General features: G+C 38.3%; 1 protein-coding gene across 2 annotated transcripts in view; it reads left to right on the top strand.

Annotated features, from left to right (window-relative positions):
- The window catches only part of GMDS (GDP-mannose 4,6-dehydratase), a 554,262-nt gene that overhangs the window by 441,264 nt on the left and 93,785 nt on the right, over nucleotides 1-19,213 (top strand). For both annotated transcript variants that reach the window (XM_034762222.1, XM_034762220.1), the window contains exons 8-9: nucleotides 8,379-8,497; nucleotides 18,915-19,011. In XM_034762222.1, the coding sequence (XP_034618113.1) occupies nucleotides 8,379-8,497; nucleotides 18,915-19,011 (216 nt within the window). The remainder of the gene's footprint in view (nucleotides 1-8,378; nucleotides 8,498-18,914; nucleotides 19,012-19,213) is intronic.

Raw genomic sequence — 19,213 nt, forward strand, 5'->3', positions numbered from 1 at the left:
CTCATCTGCCTCAGGACACTGTGAAATTTCTGTATAATAATTTGGATTTTAGTTTTTAAATATATCAGGATTTAAAACACTTTTTTATTAATGTTCATGATCTCAGAAAGAAAAATGAAAGAAACTGAATTTATTTGCATCTTCTCTGTACATTTTCATTGATATTACTTTCATGTCATACACATCACTTTCAGTTTCACCACTTGAAAGGTAAATAATTCATTGTGGACTTTGCCAAAAAAAAATGAACAGATTTTTTTTTTAGAAAAAAATTAAATACATTAAATGCTTTCTTAATTTTCATTGTCAGTGAGATTTCCCAACAAACAACTTCATTGCTTTATTTTGCCTCTGGCTGTCATCTAAAGATCAGCAATAAAGCTTTATACAAATACTTTTATGTATTAAAAGAACAATATTTTGACACTCATTGACACAAGCAAAAAAAAATCAAACACAATATCAAACACCAATCAACCATACTAATTTAGTGTTTGACAACACAATAAGGGCATTGTGCATTCACCTAAAATGAATGTGAAAAGTGTTGTGTTGCACTGACAAGGAAGGTTACTAAGAACTTGACCTTTCAAGTTTATCAGGATTATACTACTTGTGGTTTTTATTAATAATACTGCCTTATTAATGTCTCATGAGTCCTTACTGAGAGTTGTAAAACAATTGAACTATCTGCTTACAAGAGAAGAGTTATACAGTGTTCCTAGTATTTCCGACTGGTGTGAGGGCTTTTGTTTCATTAGACATTGATATTGTTTTCATTTAAGATGTTCCACAAAGATTATCAAATATTTTATTATTTTAGCGACTTTAGAATTGTTGGATTATTGTCTCTAAATGTCTTGAAACTTTTAAAAAAAATAGAAAAGGACCTGAACCAAAACTGTTTATCTGAACATCATTGAACTTTGAGAAAGTTCACATCTGGATCCCAACTTTATGGGTTGGGTACAGCACTGAAAAATGTTTTAAACTGCTTCTGTGACAATTTGTTGGTTGTAACTTTGTGGGCCTCTGAAAAAGCTTGTAAGGCAAGAGGTGACAAAGAACTTCCTTGGTACACTCTGAGGGACTTAAATATCTGGTCAGAATCTATTAAAATTATGTTAGATGTTATTTTGTATTTCATTGTCCATTATTCTATCAAGTACTGTGTTTTTTCTCAATAGAAATTTTTCTCATCTTGATTCTGTTTCCTTTTTTAAAAAAAAAAGTCTCTGGTTAGTGATACCAAAATCAATAGTTTGTAACATCACTGTTGTGCACAGTGGAAGTAATTGTGATGTTACAAGCACTAAGTGGTAACCATTGAATACAATATGCAGTGAAAATGGGGGAACTTGTATTCAAACATGGGTATCTTTATGTTCAGTATTAAATTACTGGGAAAGAAACACAGACAACAATAGTTCTGACTGAGCTAATTATATTTCAACTATTTACGTTTGGTAGAGAGACTTAAATAAAATTCATGAAAACTTCTAGAGAATTTAGTGCTATGAAAAGTGTCGCATTAATAGAGCTAGGAACTGCTTTGTCTACAGAATAGCCTAAATTTTCAGGAATTGCTGGTGATTTTACATGCTCAGGTTGAGCCACCATAGAGGGACTTAATCTTCAGAGTGTGGGGTGCTCAGCACTTTCTGAAAATTAGTTGCCTCATGTTAGGAACCCAAAATACATTGTTTGGTCCTGACATAGAGTGCCTCCCTTTTGGGGTTATACATTGTTCTGTACGTCCAGCATAGTTAGTATATCCTTCAAGAACAAACGATCACTATTTCTAGAAAACTGCTGGTTAATTTGGTCATGTTGCCTTCCTTCTTGATTATGATTACACAAAGCTATTTTTGTTTCAATGGGAAAACAAATGACTAGATCAGTTACACATACTCAAGTGGCCCTGATATCACAGAATAAAAGGGGGGAACTTTTTTTGGTGAGATCCTCTTGTTAAAATACTGTCAATACGTCACTGCTGTTTTCTTTGATAAAACATAGTAGGCAGAATACACTTGTAGTTTGGTGTCTTGCTGCTGTATAAGTCTTGTCCAAATAACATTGTCAGTGACCAGAATTAATAGTAGGCCAAGTGCTACTATCCTTACTTAGTCAGAACTCCCATTGTGGTAAGGACTGCAGGATCACACCCAGTGGTTTTATATTGTCTTTAGGATGGAATCAGCTTATATGACTCATAAGGCATTTTCTACTGTAACTGAGCTTCACTGATGTTTTTCAGCCTTTTGTGTTTCGGTTTGTATTATGTACAGTATCTACATATTAAGCTGTTCACTCTGGCATACAGAATGAGTATGTATCACTGCCCCTCTTTATCCAGTGTGCTTTCATGCATACTGTTTGTATACTTAGTACACACCTATACTTTTTACAGTGTGGTGTAAGCAGTCAGTCAAATTTCTGTGACTCAGACCAATAACACCTCCTTTTACCCTCTCTGAGGGTAAATTAATTAAAGGGGTGCTATCATTGCAATTTAGGTCCAAAACTGAAGTTGTCCAGAACCCAAGAAGCAAATATTAGCCATCATTCCCAATTTCTCATTTTAAGTTTCCTTCTAATAAGCAGTCATTGATATCCATTTATCTAGTAGTTTCAGAAACAATTGCAGTCTGGGTTACTTCATAGAAGGCCCAATTATGCCTTTTAGCACTGGATTTAGAAGATAGTGGTAAGGAGCCACTTCACATTATGGGTAGCTCAGACAAGGATTGAGTCAGAGGAGGGCATAATACCTTCCCAAGCAGCCAGGGTGCAGGGGATAGGGAAACCTGCTATTCCCCCCGAGGCACCTGACCTGCTCCATGGGACAGTACAGTCTCCAGAGGGAGGTGGATCAATTGTGGCACAAAAGAAATAGTCCCTCACTGTCAGTGCAGGAACTGCAGTTGTGCCAGACCCTTGGCTGGCCCCGTTGGGGAAACAGGATATTTGACTTCCCATCCCACCATATGACCCCTGTAACATCTTCTCACACTTGAGGCCAAAATGTTCAGTTATGCTGCTCAGTGATGACCCCAGCGAAGTAGCTAGACTTTGAATCACCATAGTGCCTTGTTCAACCCACTGAATTCCTCAGTCCACTTCTAGACAGTGGAGTATGAAAGATTATAAAAACAGAATTGCTATAAATAACGGCAGTGTACTCTTGAGTCTCTCTAACTGGTGATGTTTTTTGCCTGAGTCACAAATTACTCCCTAATTTTTGGCAGACTTGAGGTAACCTGTGCCCTCCACGCACAAAAAATAAATAGAACTAGACAGCCACCAGTCAGTGTGTCTGTCTCTGTACCGTTAGGGTGATGTGTTCTGCATCAGACCCATGCTATCTGTTAAGTCTCCTGTAGTAAGTACATTTGATTTGTGGTTAGAACATGTTTTTCATTTTATTGCAGGACTGTGTATGGTACATAGAAATGTGACTTCATGTGATGCATATGTTCTGTAGTGGTGGAGTACAACAATTAAATGTATCAGAATCAGTGGTAGCTATATTTTCTAAGTAACACACATCAATCTGTCTGACTGTGTTTGGACATCTTGTTAGAATTTAGGACTTGCCACCACATAAGACACAAAAAAGGTTTTGTTAATTTTGTGGACAAATCAGTAATTAGCATTTTATTTCTGCAATAGAAATCATCAATTGTCATTTAAACCATAGTCACTATTTGAGGTTTAGATTTTTTTTCTTCTTCTTAAACAGACAGGCCCCTAATTAAGCTGATTTCTAACAATATACTGTGCTCACTGCCACCAGTAGAGGAGTGGATGATTTAAAGAAAGGAATCAAATAAATATAGTTAAACATAACCTTGATTAACAAGTCTTGTTATTCATGGATGACAGCACAGTTAATAAGTGTTTTCTGGCTGGGATGCTGGACTGGAATTTAATGGTGAGGCACAAGTGCAACAGACTGCAGATTCTCAAGACAAACACACACATCACAATCACAGTACGAGAGGCATGTACGGAATTAGTATGTATTGGCTGTGCTAGTCCAGTTCAGGTTTTCCCCTTCACTGATCCAGGTGTGAACATGAACAACACTATGAGCAAGAGACTTCTAAATGGGTGTTGGCCTCGTAGAAAACTGGCTCATGTTTAGAAATGTTGCTTGAAATTAGAGGTCCTCACCTGGAGGGAATTTTTTTTTATATATATATTAAAAAAAAAAAGAGTTTTGGCAGCAGTTGTAGTTAAGACTTGCAGAACAGATATCCAGCTCACGTAATCACAAAAGTGCATCCGCATGTTAAACTTGCTATGTAGTCTTCTACAGTGAATTTTCTGTCTTTAAATGTAAATGACATAGTATTGCCTTTTGAACAAAAAGAGTTCAAATATGAAAAATATGTTTTGTACGTTTGCCATTAAAGGAACAATGTGATTTGAAGAGAGCTAGAGCCTGGATACTTTCTGTAATAGTTTTCTCCTCCTCTTCAGCCTTAACCACATTTTGGTAACCAAATCCATCTAAAGAGTAAGGAAAGAGTTAGAGATATGTATTGTGATAAGTGACTTTCTGTCGGCCTATTAGGGATATATAAAAAAAAAAAACCTACAGAGAAAATTAGGAAAAACCATGCCCCCCTTTCCACTCCACAAAAATTCCTAAAATATGTGACCTCATGATGGTTAAAAGATAGCCAAGAGCCAGAGCTGGGCAATGATTTTATCATAGATTGAAGCCTGGGCATGTCATGGGTCATGTGGTTCAGCATGTGAACAGGAAGGTGAGAATTGGTGAACTTTTGCCTCAGTTGTGCAGTCCATCAGAGAATAAATGGACCAAATCACTGTGCAGCTGTATAAGGAGGTGAACGGCTGAATACTTTTCACACAGAGGCCTTTGTGTTCTGGACATGATCTAGCATTATGATGGGGCACACTAGGCTGCGGCTTTGTAGCAATTACTAAGCCATTATCACGCTAGAACACAAGATCATTTATCTTCTAATTCAGAGTGTCACCTGTTCTTCATTTACCAGTCAATAACCATTAATTATGCTCAGTGGAAATTTAAACAAAGCTGTTCCTCTCTGTTAAAACCAGTAAACCATTCAGTAATGACAATTAAATCTGGAGCTGCATATCCCTTCTCCCTCCTTATTCTTGTTCTCTGCCTGGAGTGTGGTACAATATGTTTTCTTACGGGAAATGTCTAGAAATTGATAGATCAAGGGCCTCTGATAGTATGATGAAAAAAGAGCACATTCCTGACACATTCTGTAGGGAAAGTGTGTAGCTACTTCTTGTACACAGATTTCTGATTGGCTACATAATATGTAACAGCAGAAATTAACATTTTTGGTGCTGAGTTTGTTGAAGTATTTTCTGCCAACTGGCTTGTCTTTGTCTTTATTTTACAAAAACTGCATGCAGACATGTTCAAATGAACAACTCTTTACCTCCTTGTTAAAACAATCAATGATTTTTTTCATAATTATTAGAATGTTACTTTTCACTGGTTTGATTGGGCTAATTATAAAATGGATTGAATGCCAAAAGAAAAGAAAAGGACAAACCATGATACATTTTCCAGTAATCGTTATTCCAAGCACTGCTTTTCCTAGCAGAAATTCAGGGAGAAGTTCCTTTTAGTTTAACAGCATCTGTGTTATTTGATCATTACAAGCTTGACCCTGTAGAAATGTACCACAATGTATGCTCCAAGATTTGCTTGCTCTTTGAAATGGTAGAAAAGCATGACAAAGCAAATCCAAAAAAGCTGGTAGGAAGTTTTAATATATATATAGGGAGAGAGAGAGCATTCATGTTGCCAAACTAAGAACCAAAAAACCCAAAGTAGCATCAAATATTTATGTGGTTACTGTTTTTTTGTGGGTGAAATATATATATTTCTGTAGCTAAAATGCAATTAAGCATCACACAAAAATAACAGTGACTACATAAATACCTGATGCTGTATTGACTGGGTTTTTTGGTTTTTAATTTGGCAATGTGAATACTATGCCACACTAAATTGTGCAAAAATTAAAATATTCGGGTTATTAAATCATAGAAAATTGCTTTAAAATCTCCTCCTAATACCATTGGCCGTATCCTGATTTAATTACTCCTGCAAAAGTCCCATTGATGGAAATAGGAGAGTCTGTATGAATTTTGACTGACTGAATAAGGACTGAGAGTCTGATCCTACAGTCCCTTATTCACTCAGATAGTGCCTACTCCTTTGAGCAATCCTATTGGTTTCAGTAGGTCTACTTAGGTAAGTAAAGGTTTGTGGGATCAGGGATTGAGTTAGGACTTCAGGATTAGTCCCATGTTTGAAATATTCATTTTTTGCTCTGTTGAAGGTTGGTATGGCTGTGAACCTTACAAGTCTAGTCAGACGTGAAAGAAAGGGTGTCAGTGATTTACTGTAACCTTGTGAATCAAAACAAAAACCCAAATGTTCCAAGAAAGATAGTATCAAAGATAGCAATTAAGACATCTCTTGCCAGCAGAAGGAATTTCATCAGTCAATCGTATATTGCTGCGTCATTGGCTAGAGAGCTCAACCCTGGGGAGGAAAAATAAAGCTGCTGCCATTGTCCCACCCAGCATGCCACATCCCTGAAGCACAATTAATGTCAAGGACATACACAGGAGTTGCCCAAAATCCCACCTTCCGTGCACTTTCAAGAGGCGAAAGGAGCGTGTTAATAAAATCTCGCAGAAATATTAAAGCTACAAAGAAACAACAGGAAGCAAAATGACTTGCAAATAAAATAATTTGAAGGGAGTATATCTTCTTGCTTTGCCTGACACTAATTTACTGAAAGGGCGGGGTGGGGGGAGAGAAGAATTGAACTTCTCAGGTGGTATTTACTGAGAGAAACGGAGCTGTCCCAAAGCTTTTATTAATCTGATTGGCAGAGAATCCACTAGCATCTGGGGACCTACTAAAGTTTTCTTTAAATCTGACGTGAAGAGGTCAATGCAAATAGCATTGTGGATTACACTATAAGAAAATGGCAATTCCTTTTACCCTGTGGAGAAAGAAATGAATTATTTTGCTTTTGTGTACTGATTATTTATTAAAAGAAGGCTCTGATGTGCATCGATTGCTCCCTGTTTCTAACTTAAGGAAATAAAGTGTTTCCATCACTTTGACCTAGAATGATAGTTTTATTTTTTCCATCTATAATTTCTGGGTGGCAGTGTGGTCTCATGGATAGGGCACTGGATTGGGTGTAAGAACACCTGGGTTCTATTACTGACATTGACTGGCTGTGTGACTTTAGGCAAATTACTTTACTTCAGGGTGCTTCTGTTTCCCCTCCCACCCTTTGTCTGACTTTTCTATTTAGACTGGAAACTGTTTGGGGCAGGCATTCTCTCTCATTATGTGTTTGAAGAGTGCTAAGTACGATGAAGCCACAGAATCTCCTCTGGGGCCTCTAGGCACAAATGTAACACAAATAACAATAGTAGTAATCTGTGAAGTTGTGATTTAGAAATAGTTCTGATTTTGGTCACTGTTCTGATCTTTGCACAGCCTGCACTCTTTGAAAGAGAATGTTAAGTGTTTGCCTAACTTCTCCATTAATATTTCCATACATTGAAAAGGGGAATCTTGCTTGCCACACCTTCAGATGCATAGAATCATAGAATATCAGGGTTGGAAGGGACCTCAGGAGGTCATCTAGTCCAACTCCCTGCTCAAAGCAGGACCAATTTCCAACTAAATCATCCCAGCCAGGGCTTTGTCAAGCCGGGCCTTAAAAACCTCCAAGGAAGGAGATTCCACCACCTCCCGAGGTAACGCATCTCCAGGTGTGTGCAGGAGGAATAGCTGAATTTGAAATAATGCACTATGAAAATATTGGTCCTGTCTGTCCTGTATTTATTTGGGTTAAATCTAGTTTAAAATAGTCAACAATGTATTTGACCACAGTTAGGTAGTTCTATGTTTTTGCCCTACTGACAACATCCCTTAAATTGGAGGGGGGTATATAATATTTCGCTTTCCATTACATGTGAATAAATGTAAGGTTTATAATAAATGGGTTCTTACTCCTAAGTGTTACTGTCTACTTTTGAACACTGAGTCTTGATTTAAAATATCCCCCCCAGAAATCCCTGGTGTGAAACAGAGAAAATCCGGTATATTACAGACAATTTTCTGTAATGTGAAATTATTCCAATTAGTCACTTGTAAGAGTTGTGCTGAACTAGCTAACAGCCTCGTGTTAAAAAGTGCTAATTTCCCCAGTTGCATGCATACATATATCTTATTATCTGCAAATCAAAATGTGGTAATATAAGATCATGTACAAAAGGGCCCACTTACAGGTGCACTTAATCTGGATTTGTTTATCTTTCTGCAGGCTATGTGGCTGATGTTGCAAACGGATGAGCCAGAGGACTTTGTCATAGCTACTGGGGAGGTCCACAGTGTCCGTGAATTTGTGGAGAAGTCATTTAAACACATTGGGAAAACCATTGTGTAAGTATGAATAGGAGCTAGCAGCAATGGGTTTCTGAATCGTATCAACTATTGACATGTGGCTTTGATTTTGCCATTACATAGCAATATTTTTTTTTGTATTCTTTTTCACTTTCACGTTTCTTATGTTTGTAACATAAGGCCTCTGGATCTGAATCACTGACTCTCGCTCAGCCTATCCAACCGCAGGGTATTGCTCCAGCACCCTCCTCTCCACCAAAAACACATTTAGCAGAATTTCATCCACTTCAGGTGGGGTAGGTTGTAGATATCTCACCTCGGCATTCTTATAGGCTGATCCTTTTCCATTGTAAATCCCATTTTCCTGCCCTCAGTTCCCCAACACCATTGCCCTCCCTACTCTGGGAGGGCTGACCACCTCGGCTGAGATTACAGTGCTATACCATTCTGTACTGGCTCGTAGGGAATGGATGTTTTAGACACATTTTATTGTTGGTGCACTTTTGTCCTCATCACCAGTCCCGAAACAGAAACTGCCACTTCAGCCACATTCCCAGAGTCCGCCAGTTTAAGATGTCACACCTGTAAACTCGATTCCTTTCTGTGTGGCAGCATGTTGGCCACACTGCTGGGACTATATAGCAGCATCGCTCTGCATTCTTCTTAGTTCTTGTCCTACTGAGCCATAAAAATGTTGAGCTGTGGGTGCAGAAAGTTTACTGTGCATATTCTGCATAGTTTGACTGAAAATACAAAATTCCTTCTCAAGGCCAGATAATAAAATCAGGCTGGCTTTGTGAATGCTTTCTGTAATTTATATTTTTATTGTTTATTATTTTTTCAATTTCCCTCCTTCTGTATCTTCTCTGGGCCCCATGCATCAACATACCAATCTCAGCTGGAAGAGGGAGAGGAAAGCCACAGGCTCTTCCATGACGCTAGCACCAGGGCTCTTCCTCAGGCCATCAAAGACACTGGTGCAGCTGGTGAACTTTTGACAGGGCCAGTAAGTTTTACTTGGGAGCAAAAACTTGACACATTCAATAAATATGCAGAAGTGCACAGATATATACAATATTATTTGAATAGTCAGTGGGTGGTTGGGTAGATAATAACATTTTTCCTTAATGCATGTTAGTCTGGTTTCAATTTTTGGCATTTACTTTCAGAAAAATTCAGAGGGGCAGTATAGTAATGAACTTCCAGCCCCAAAGCTCGATTTTAGGATATTTTTCTTCAAATATTTAGCATCTTTCTTGATTTCCTTGCCCATATTCTCTACCTCTACACAATTAACAGTGTGAACTTTAACCACAGTGACATTTTTCAAGGGCACTAGGAATTGTTTCCTCTCTTTCTTTCTTTTTTCTGTATTTATTATGTTTCTTTTTTTATGACTGACTTTCACTGGTAAGTATTGTTTTAAATTGAAATCAGGTGAAACATTAGTGTTTACTGTGGAAACTGTTGTTCTGTACAGATGCGTAATCTTATGATATCCAGAACCCTTTCTTCTGTCTCCTGTTGGATGTTGCTCTGCATTAAGAAGACAACTTGGTGATCAACATTTTTAAATGTGGATGTCTAAAGTCAGGCACCAAAATTCATTTTTAGAAGTGCTGGGCATCCACTGACTTCAAGTCTACTCACCTATTTAAAATTAAATACCCTACTTAAGAGTTTTGCTGGACTGGTCTAGTGTACTCGGCACTTCCAGGATCAAGAGCTAAATGATATATTCTTGTAAGCAAAAGAAAAAATAAACTCTGAACTCATCTGCCCTGCAAAGGAAAGGAAAGCAAAAGGGAAAGAATTTTGCAAATAGCTCCTATTATAAATAATGAGGAAAACCCCATTTTCAAAAGTCATTAGATACTAAAGTCTCTACTATCAATTGAGTGTCAATGAGATGTAGGGATTTAGGCTCCTAAATCACTTAGGCATTTTTGCCCTTTTTGATAGAATTTATTAACTATTCCCTTAAGCAATATCTGGCAATACTAATATATTCACATATGGATCTAGTAAGGTAATGTGTTAATATAGTTTTTGCCATTTGGGTGCATAAAAAAGATGTATATTATTTAAGTGCTAATTACTTTTGCTTTGAGATCAGCACAGTTGTGATAATTTTAATATAGTTTCCCCCAAATAATCTCAGCTAAATGGGGTTGATAATAGGGATAGACAAAAATGCTTAGTTTAATGTAAAAAGCCACGTCCACATCCCAAAACCATTGCTCTTCTCTTAAACTGAACTAAATCTATAAGTTTTTTGAGGTTTGGGAAAGATTTTTGTTAGGAACCTTCCTGATTTTCTAGGTTCCAACATGGCCTCTATGCCTTCCCAAAATATACACTCACTCTCTCCCCTTACTACTGCTGTCTTCTTGACTGGATGGCTGGCAATCTTTTACCTCTTTGTGGAACCCTTGAGGGCCTGTTACCTTGAAATTGGAAGAGGTGGGGTATTGTCTTTGGGAATTAACGAGGCAGTCAGTCACCTTCTCCACTCTAGTAAGTCCTATTGATCTACCGCTTTAAAATTAATGATGCACCAAAGACGCAATGCTCCAGAATGCGCTGTGTGATCATTAAATCAACTCCTGCAAGAAAAAGCTGATTCCTCCCTCCCTCCCTCCCTCCTTGTGAGATCAGTTTTTCATGGGAGTTATGAAATTTCAGGATCTTAAATGGCACTCTTGGGAATAAGCTCCTGGCTGCCTTTTACATTTTTAAAACGAAAACAAATCTTCCCACTGCTGCCCCACAGTGCACCAGTGGTCTTTCGAAATCCACAGCTTCTGTAAGCTGTGCCCAGGAACTGTGGGATAAGTATCCAGAATGCAATGCCTTGAAACTGTTCATGACAGGGCAAGCCTGCAATGGTTCTTTAACCCCTTCAGCTGGGCTAGTTTGTGTTTGTGAGTGAAGTAACAAATGCCTGTCCTCGAGTGCAGACACAGCCATCATATCTTTGGTTGCTTGATATTGCAGTGTATGGTATCCAGGAAAACAGTTTTGAATGCTCCATCACCACATTTAAACTTCTCTCATCATTTGTAGAGTCATTTTTCTTTCTCATACATATTAATTTGTGCAGCTAAACACACAGTACAGACTAATAAACCTTTCAATGAAGTTACATCATACTCTCTTAGTCAAAGATTACAACATTTTATTTTACCATATTATCTAATCTAAAACATGAAAAAAGGAAAATGTTAGTACATCATGTAAATAATTAGATACATAGCTACAACAAGACTAGCGTGTTATTTCTCTGAAATGTAGTATAAAATGAACACAGGTTTATTTTTACAGGTTTGTTTTGTGTGGATTTTTCTCTTAACACTTTTTTTTACCAGGAAGAAATTTGAAATGATATTTATAGAGTGGCTCAGAGTCATTCTAATTCAGGCCTTTGCACTGACAGGAAAGCCTCTGAGCTACAAATATTTTTCCCCTGTAAGCATTACACTTTTTTTTCTTTTTACTTTCCCTTCTACTTATTACTAATTAAGTAATACTAGGGGAAAACACTTCCCTCCTATAATTTGAACTACAGCAGGGTTAAACCAAACAGGCAAACGCTTGTCTTGACTAATTTTCTGTCATTAATCTTATTAAATTAGAACAGGATTGCAAGATAGCCTGAAACCACTAGAGCACTCAGAATTCTTTTCAGACTGCTGTCTGCAAATGGCAAAATATATATATTTTCAGGTAGTGGAAAGATTTGTTGTATTTTTTTTTTTGTTGATATAAAACTGCATGTACATTTGCAATAGAAATATGCATTGCTTCAAGGGCCAGAATTAATGCAGGAAGATGAACATTTTACCACACTCATGGTGGCTCCATGTTTTATTCTTTGTGATAGTTAACTTGCCACCTAGTCTGTAATGATCACCCCACAAATGGGATTCCCTATAATAATAAGAAGGTGGTCTGATGAGGTGAGCCTCTGGAAGCCCAGGAGTGTTTCTCTCTCGGTGATGTGGAACAGCAAATGGGAAGTGGAACTTTATTTTAAAATGGAAGATTAGGATTAGGATGTAGGAACACGTGAGAGAGATTGGAAGGACTACTGAAGGAATGCAAAGCAGACAGTTCAGTGGATGTGGGGAAGGGGAAAGGGAGCCGTCCAAAGACTTCATGAAGAGTCACTGGTTTCACATCTGGCTTTTGACCACAAGGTCTTGCTGTCTGGCCAGTGACTGTGTGTATTTAGCAGTATGAGAAAATCAGAAGCTTTCAGATCAGGAAGAAGGGAACTGAAGCGCACACAAACTGAAGAAAATGTGAGAGTGAAGGATGAAAATATCCAGGCAAAATGTATTCGTTTAGGTAAATTCATACATACTGTTTCATTCTTTTGATTTTTTTTTTTCATTGTTACTTTCTCTTTATAGTAGGTATTGTGATATCACTTTATACACCTCATGCCAGGCAATCAAGTCACCACCATATAAACCCGACACACTCTGAACTCTCTGATCACATGAGTTTTAGGAACTGGCAGGTGAAATAACTGCCCAAGCGCCTCAGACTGATTCTTTATTAATTATTCTTATTTATTTTCATGTGCCAAAAGTGCTGAAATACTGTGAGCGGCTGTTCACATAGCATTTCTAGCCTGGCCAGAAACAGGAAGTACTGAAAGAACTTTCAACAGAACCTGATGCAAAATTTGGGGTTGGAAATCTTGCAGACTCAAGGAGATTTGTTTAACTTGGTCAACAGGGAGAAGCATGCTTTGACAGGGTGCAGTAGCCCCGTCTGATCCCTGATGAACAAAGAGTTAATTTCAGTAGATTTTTTTCCCCCCTCCCATTGTACAGATGCTCATGGAAGGGAAAACTGAGCTGAAGTTAAGTGTTTTCACCAGTGACCAGGCAATGACCATTCTCCCTGTCATTCATCCAAACATTTTGGGTAATTATCTGATCTAAACCTTCAGACCTTTTGAGATTCACAATTGTTAAATGAAAACATTTGCTCCTGAACACAAGTGTTCCTAATAGGATGCAGACCTGCCAACTCTTGCAATTTTATCCTGAGTCTCATGATAGTTGGTTGTTTTCTTAAAGCCCCTGCTCTTGTTGTCAAGTGATTTTTTGAGAATCTCAGGTTTCATTTTTTTTAAAAAGTAAATTTCTAGCCCTTACAAAAGCTTGAGCAAGTGAACCCTAAAGGTTGAAAAATTAGAAGGCAAATAAAAAGCTACCCAAAATATATTATTTTAAGTCTAACTTTTAAGACAATTTCATGAGGTTTTGGACCTGCCTCATGATTTCTGAACACTTGCAGTTGGCAATATTGGGAATGTACAACTCGGTTACTCTACTGTGGTCAGTCAAATTGTGGATATGTGGGTCCAATTAATCAAACCACTTGAACACATGCTTAAGTTCATCCCTATTCAGCAAAATACTTAAGCGTGTACTGATGTTCATCCCAATTTAAATTAAACAATTTAGGTTAAGTTGAATTAGGGTTTGTAGAGTCAAATTTAAAATCTAATCACATGCAATAATTTTGTGACATGACAGGGTGGGGTCCCATTCCCGTCTCCTTTCAACCAACAAACCACTCAGAGACCATCTTCTGCTCAAACCACCTCAGGGGTTAATTCACCGTGTTCCCACCACCACCTGTACAAACTTGTGCAGCTCTATATTTTATAATGTCATACAATCCTTAGTTTGATCAACGGTGGAGTGAGGAGACAGAAGATATCTTCTCCCTGAAAGATCTCTCCTGGCTCTGACTCTGAAAAGCCTATGGATCTGTCTCTTCCTCCCTTTGCCTTTTCTACCTCTTGGGTAATGGGCTAATTAGCCTTTGGGCTCTGCTCAGCCCATCCCAATTCACCAATTAGGGACAGCTCTTCCTAGTCAGGGCTACTCCAGCACACTACTTGTAGTTGCAGTGACCAGAGTGCTGCACCATTTGCTGTTTCCCAGCACTCTCTCACAGACATGCATTAATATTCTGTGTTACACATACTGGGATACTGTTCATAATACACCAGACCAGATCCAACAGAGTGAGCAACCTAAAGGAATATTGGTGTAAACTCAATAATCTGAAAAGTCTGTGCAGCTGTGAGTGATGAGTGGGATTTTCCTGAAGTTTTGATTTTTTTCCAGCTCTTGTGAGAGGTTTTATTTTTAATCAACTTCTCAGGCACCCCAGAAATAAACGGAGTAAAACACATGTACCATTGCAATCACAGCACATTTCAATGTCACAGCTTGTATGTGAAATGCACAAGCACTCACGTTTTGGAGAGAAGGAAGGTTGTTTGGTTTTATTTGCATATTATCTTGCTGCTGATTAGGATGGTGGTTAAAAAAAAAATGCAGGGGAAATCCTAATCTTCAGGACTAAAGAGGAAAAATAATGTTTTACAATCCTAACAAGGATAATAGTAACCTTTTAAAATAAAATTTTACCCCTTCTACTGAGTCCAACAGTATGAATGTTCATGAGGTGAGAATCCTTTTACACTCTGAATCCACATTTGAAACTTGATCCATTTTTTTTTTATTTTTATTTACATGGAAATTTCTGAGGCCTTTTCATAGGTAGTGTCCACCGTGCTTAAAAGTGACTTCATATAAGATAAGTATTATAAGACACCCACCATAGGTGTCTAGGTGCCATGCGGGGATAGAATGGAAGCAAAGGCTATCAAATCCAGGTTATCAGTAAGTGCAGAAAAAAGATCATTGTGCTCTCCCAGCATCCACATCCTTTTTTCAAGTTCTGGAATGCAGCTAAAGTTATTATCTATTATGAAGGACAATCCACCATGACAGATCCTTCCCCTTCCCCAAACATCTTGCTCTTGGTTTGAAGGATGTGGTGATCAAATCATTGTGGTGGTGTAGTCACTGTCTCTAAGCGTGTCCGCGTGTGTCCGCCTCTAAGTGTGTCATGTACACATAGGGCCAGAGATTGTAAGGTCATGGTTTTGACTCTAGCATTGTGGGAGTTCACTTTCCAGCCTACTTTAATGTAGGCAAACCCTGTTTAACCTAACTTTCATTAACTAAAACTCTGGGTTAACCTAGAAAAAAGAACAGGAGTACTTGTGGCACCTTAGAGACTAACAAATTTATTAGAGCATAAGCTTAACTACCAGCTTAGATCTGGTCCACTGCCACCACTCCCAATGTGATAATTCCCTTCCCTGGGTAGCCTTGAGAGACTCTTCACCAATTCCCTGGTGAATACAGATCCAAACCCCTTGGATCTTAAAACAAGGAGAAATTAACCATCCCCCTCCTTTCTCCCACCACTCCTGGTGGATCAAGATCCAACCCCCTTGATTCTAAAAACAAGGAAAAATCAATCAGGTTCTTAAAAAGAAGGCTTTTAATTAAAGAAAAAGATAAAAATCATCTCTGTAAAATCAGGATGGAAAATAACTTTACAGGGTAATCAAACTTAAAGAGTCCAGAGGAATCCCCTCTAGCCTTACGTTCAAAGTTACAGCAAACAGAGATAAACACTCTAGCAAAAAGGTACATTTATCTAGGTTAACCTAGAATCTTCCCCAAATTCCACGAGTACGTTTTATTGCATTGTCAGGCTTCAGCCTTGTGAAGCAAAAGCTTAGGGGGTCACTAGGACTGAAGCGCCTAGCTATCTAAAACCATGATGGTATGAAGGTTTCTGATGTCTCTTTTCTCTGACCACCAGACCTTGGGTTAACTTGGCTTTACCTTTTCTAGATTATTAACTGTTCTTTACAGAACATCACTGTGTATTAAAAGCTTTTTTTTTCTTGTGATTTTAAAAACGTATGTAGCAGGTTAGATGTAACGTGCTCTTCATATCTAGTCTGTATCAGATGTAATGTCTCTTTTCATCAAGGTGGTCTCTACTGCTGTAATGCCAGTGTCAGTGATGCCAGTTGTAATTAAATGTCCGTTTGCAGTTGCATCTCCCCTTTTGTTCATACTGAGAAATGGTTCTTTCCTCATGAACTTTTCACATTACTGAGCAAAGTGGGTGGAGTTTTCCCTTAAGTTATTTCTATTGTTGTAAAACTTTGATGATGGTAATAGTGAGTGAGTTTCTGTTGGCTCTGAAGAGCCTTTTGTAGACTGTTGGGTGTTAAATGGGGCTCACTGCTCAGTGACCTCCAACAGCAACTGACGTCTCCTGATCCGAGCACTTCCTGTTGTTTTACTGGTGACCGTTGGTTTTCTATTAAACTCATTTGGGTCCTACTTACTTTTAGCCTTTGCCCTTTAAAGGGAGGGGCTAATGTTAGTTTTGGCTTCTGAATGAAAATGTTTCTTACAGGCTTCAAGCAGAACAACTGCAAAAAAAACAAACACAAAAGTTAAATCACAAATCATATTTAGCATCCCAATGTTACTCTTTACAATGCTGTAGGCATTATAGCACTGCTGAAAACATTAGTGCAGTTAATGTCTACAGTATACAAAAATTAAATGTTTCCAGCCCCAAGCATGCAAAAGCCATGAGTCAGCCCTCCCTTCCCACCTCCCAAAAAAAATCATGTGATTGGCTTAAAAATCATGAGATTTTTTTAAAAAAAAAAAAAGTTTTGTTTTTGTTTTTATTTGCCTGCTGGATTCTGAACCTTTAGGGTGCACTTAGGTCATATTTTCAGGTTTTCTTCAGAACCATGTAGACTAGAATTTACTTCTTTATTTGTTAATGAAAACTGAGATTCTTATGAAATTAAATGATTCCAGGAGCTGAAGCTTCAGGAAAAATACCAGATATTGTATGATAAAAATCAAAAGAATTAGCAACAATGAATATATTTCAGATAAAGGGCACGACAGGTAAAGGGAGACAAAGGGCACTTCTCTCCTATTGCAGATGATTGAAACTAAATAATCTAAATCTAAATCACAAGTGCTGCTTTTCAGAGCTTAACCCCACAAAAGCATGGAATTTCACTACCCCCACCCTTTAGTGCTGAAGTATTGCAACACACCCGCTGTTCAAAGCTCCCATGCTTCGGCACAAGCTTAAAGGAATAAAGATAGTTTCAGTCTTAACTCTGAATATTGTAGGTTTCATGAGTCAGATCTTAATATTTTTTTGATAATTTCTTTTGAAACAGGCCAAATCCACAAACTTCCGATCTGGACTTTCAAACTCCCCAAAGTTAAGGACACATTGGCTCTAGTGATCCAGCAAGTCATTTGTATTATTCTTCAGATCTTGCCAGTTTGGACTGTGCAAACCATGTTGAAAGGATAAAGTGGGAAGCACAGACACAAAATGTTTCGGTACACCCAACAAGCTCCTACAAATTAGAATCATAGAATCATAGAATATCAGGGTTGGAAGGGACCTCAGAAGATCATCTAGTCCAACCCCCTGCTCAAAGCAGGACCAATCCCCAATTAAATCATCCAACAAATTTTTGCCCCATATTCCTAAATGACCCCCTCAAGGATTGAACTCACAACCCTAGGTTTAGCAGGCCAATTCTCAAACCACATTAATATTAGAGTATCAAAGCAGGTAGGAAACTAATTTAGGCCCCAGTTCAGTTAGACACATGCCTAATTTTAAGCATGTGGGTAGTCCCATTCACATTGGGCATGTGTTTCATTACCTGGCTGAATTAGGGCTTAAAACTGAAGAGCCTTTCCTTAGCCTATCTCTACACTTAAAAAGCTAGTGTGGCACAGATGCGGTGCTGCAGCTGCACCATTGTAGCACTTTAATGTAGCCACTCACTACAGCCATGAGCGGGGTTCTCCTGTTGTAGTTAATCCACCTTCCCGGGAGGCTGTAGCTACGTCGACAGAAGAATTCTTTTATTGACCCAGTGCAGTCTGCACCCGCGGTTAGGTTGGCTTACCTACATCGCTCTTGGGTGTGGATTTTTCACACCCCAGAGCATCGTAGATGGGTCAGTTTAACCTTTTAGCGTAGACCTGGCCTTAAACTGAGCATGAATTAGACTATGGCAGGATGGAATAATAGTGCTCTCAAACAGAGCTCAGCTTTGGTAAATTAAGAGGCAGATACTTGGTTTCCTGTGAGTTTTGCCTTAGTTGTAAAAACAAAAAATATTTTTAAAAATAACATTTTTATCGACTTCATACCAAGAAATGAATAAAAAGCAGGTGAGCATATCTTTTAGAAGATAATAAGACATTGGAAATACCAATAAGCTGCTAATTTTATTTTATTTTAATTTTTTTTCTGTATTGTGTGTTTAACTTGGAAGTCCCATGTTTTAGGACTTACAAAGCCCATGGACTTCAAAGGCCATTGTTGCGCCATTCTGGTCAAACTGCTGCCTTTGTTCCTGGAGTTAATGAGTTTATACAGTCCTGCAGAGAGAATTGACACCAGCCTCAAATAAATGAAAACAAGCCAAATGCTACTAAGATCAGAGCACTAAAGTAATTATGGGTTGATTAAATGTTTATCTTCTTTACAGGTGGGAAGGAAAGAATGAAAACGAGGTAGGCCGATGCAAGGAGACCGGCAAGATTCATGTGACAGTCGATCACAAATACTACAGGCCAACTGAAGTGGTAAGAAAATGCCTTCTCTCAGCTTTGCAAATGAATAATCCAATCATTCAGCCAATAAATTGCTGCATTTGACCAGCTGTCTGTGGAAATGGTTCTAATTGCACTCCTGCTGCCAGCTTTCGAATGCTCGAAATTAGGCTCCTCATCAGCCCCTCCCCCTCCTCACCCCCGAGCAAGTTATCCAAAAACAAACAAACATAAC

The sequence above is a fragment of the Trachemys scripta genome, chromosome 2, assembly GCF_013100865.1.
Source record: "Trachemys scripta elegans isolate TJP31775 chromosome 2, CAS_Tse_1.0, whole genome shotgun sequence".
NCBI classification, from domain to species: domain Eukaryota; kingdom Metazoa; phylum Chordata; order Testudines; family Emydidae; genus Trachemys; species Trachemys scripta.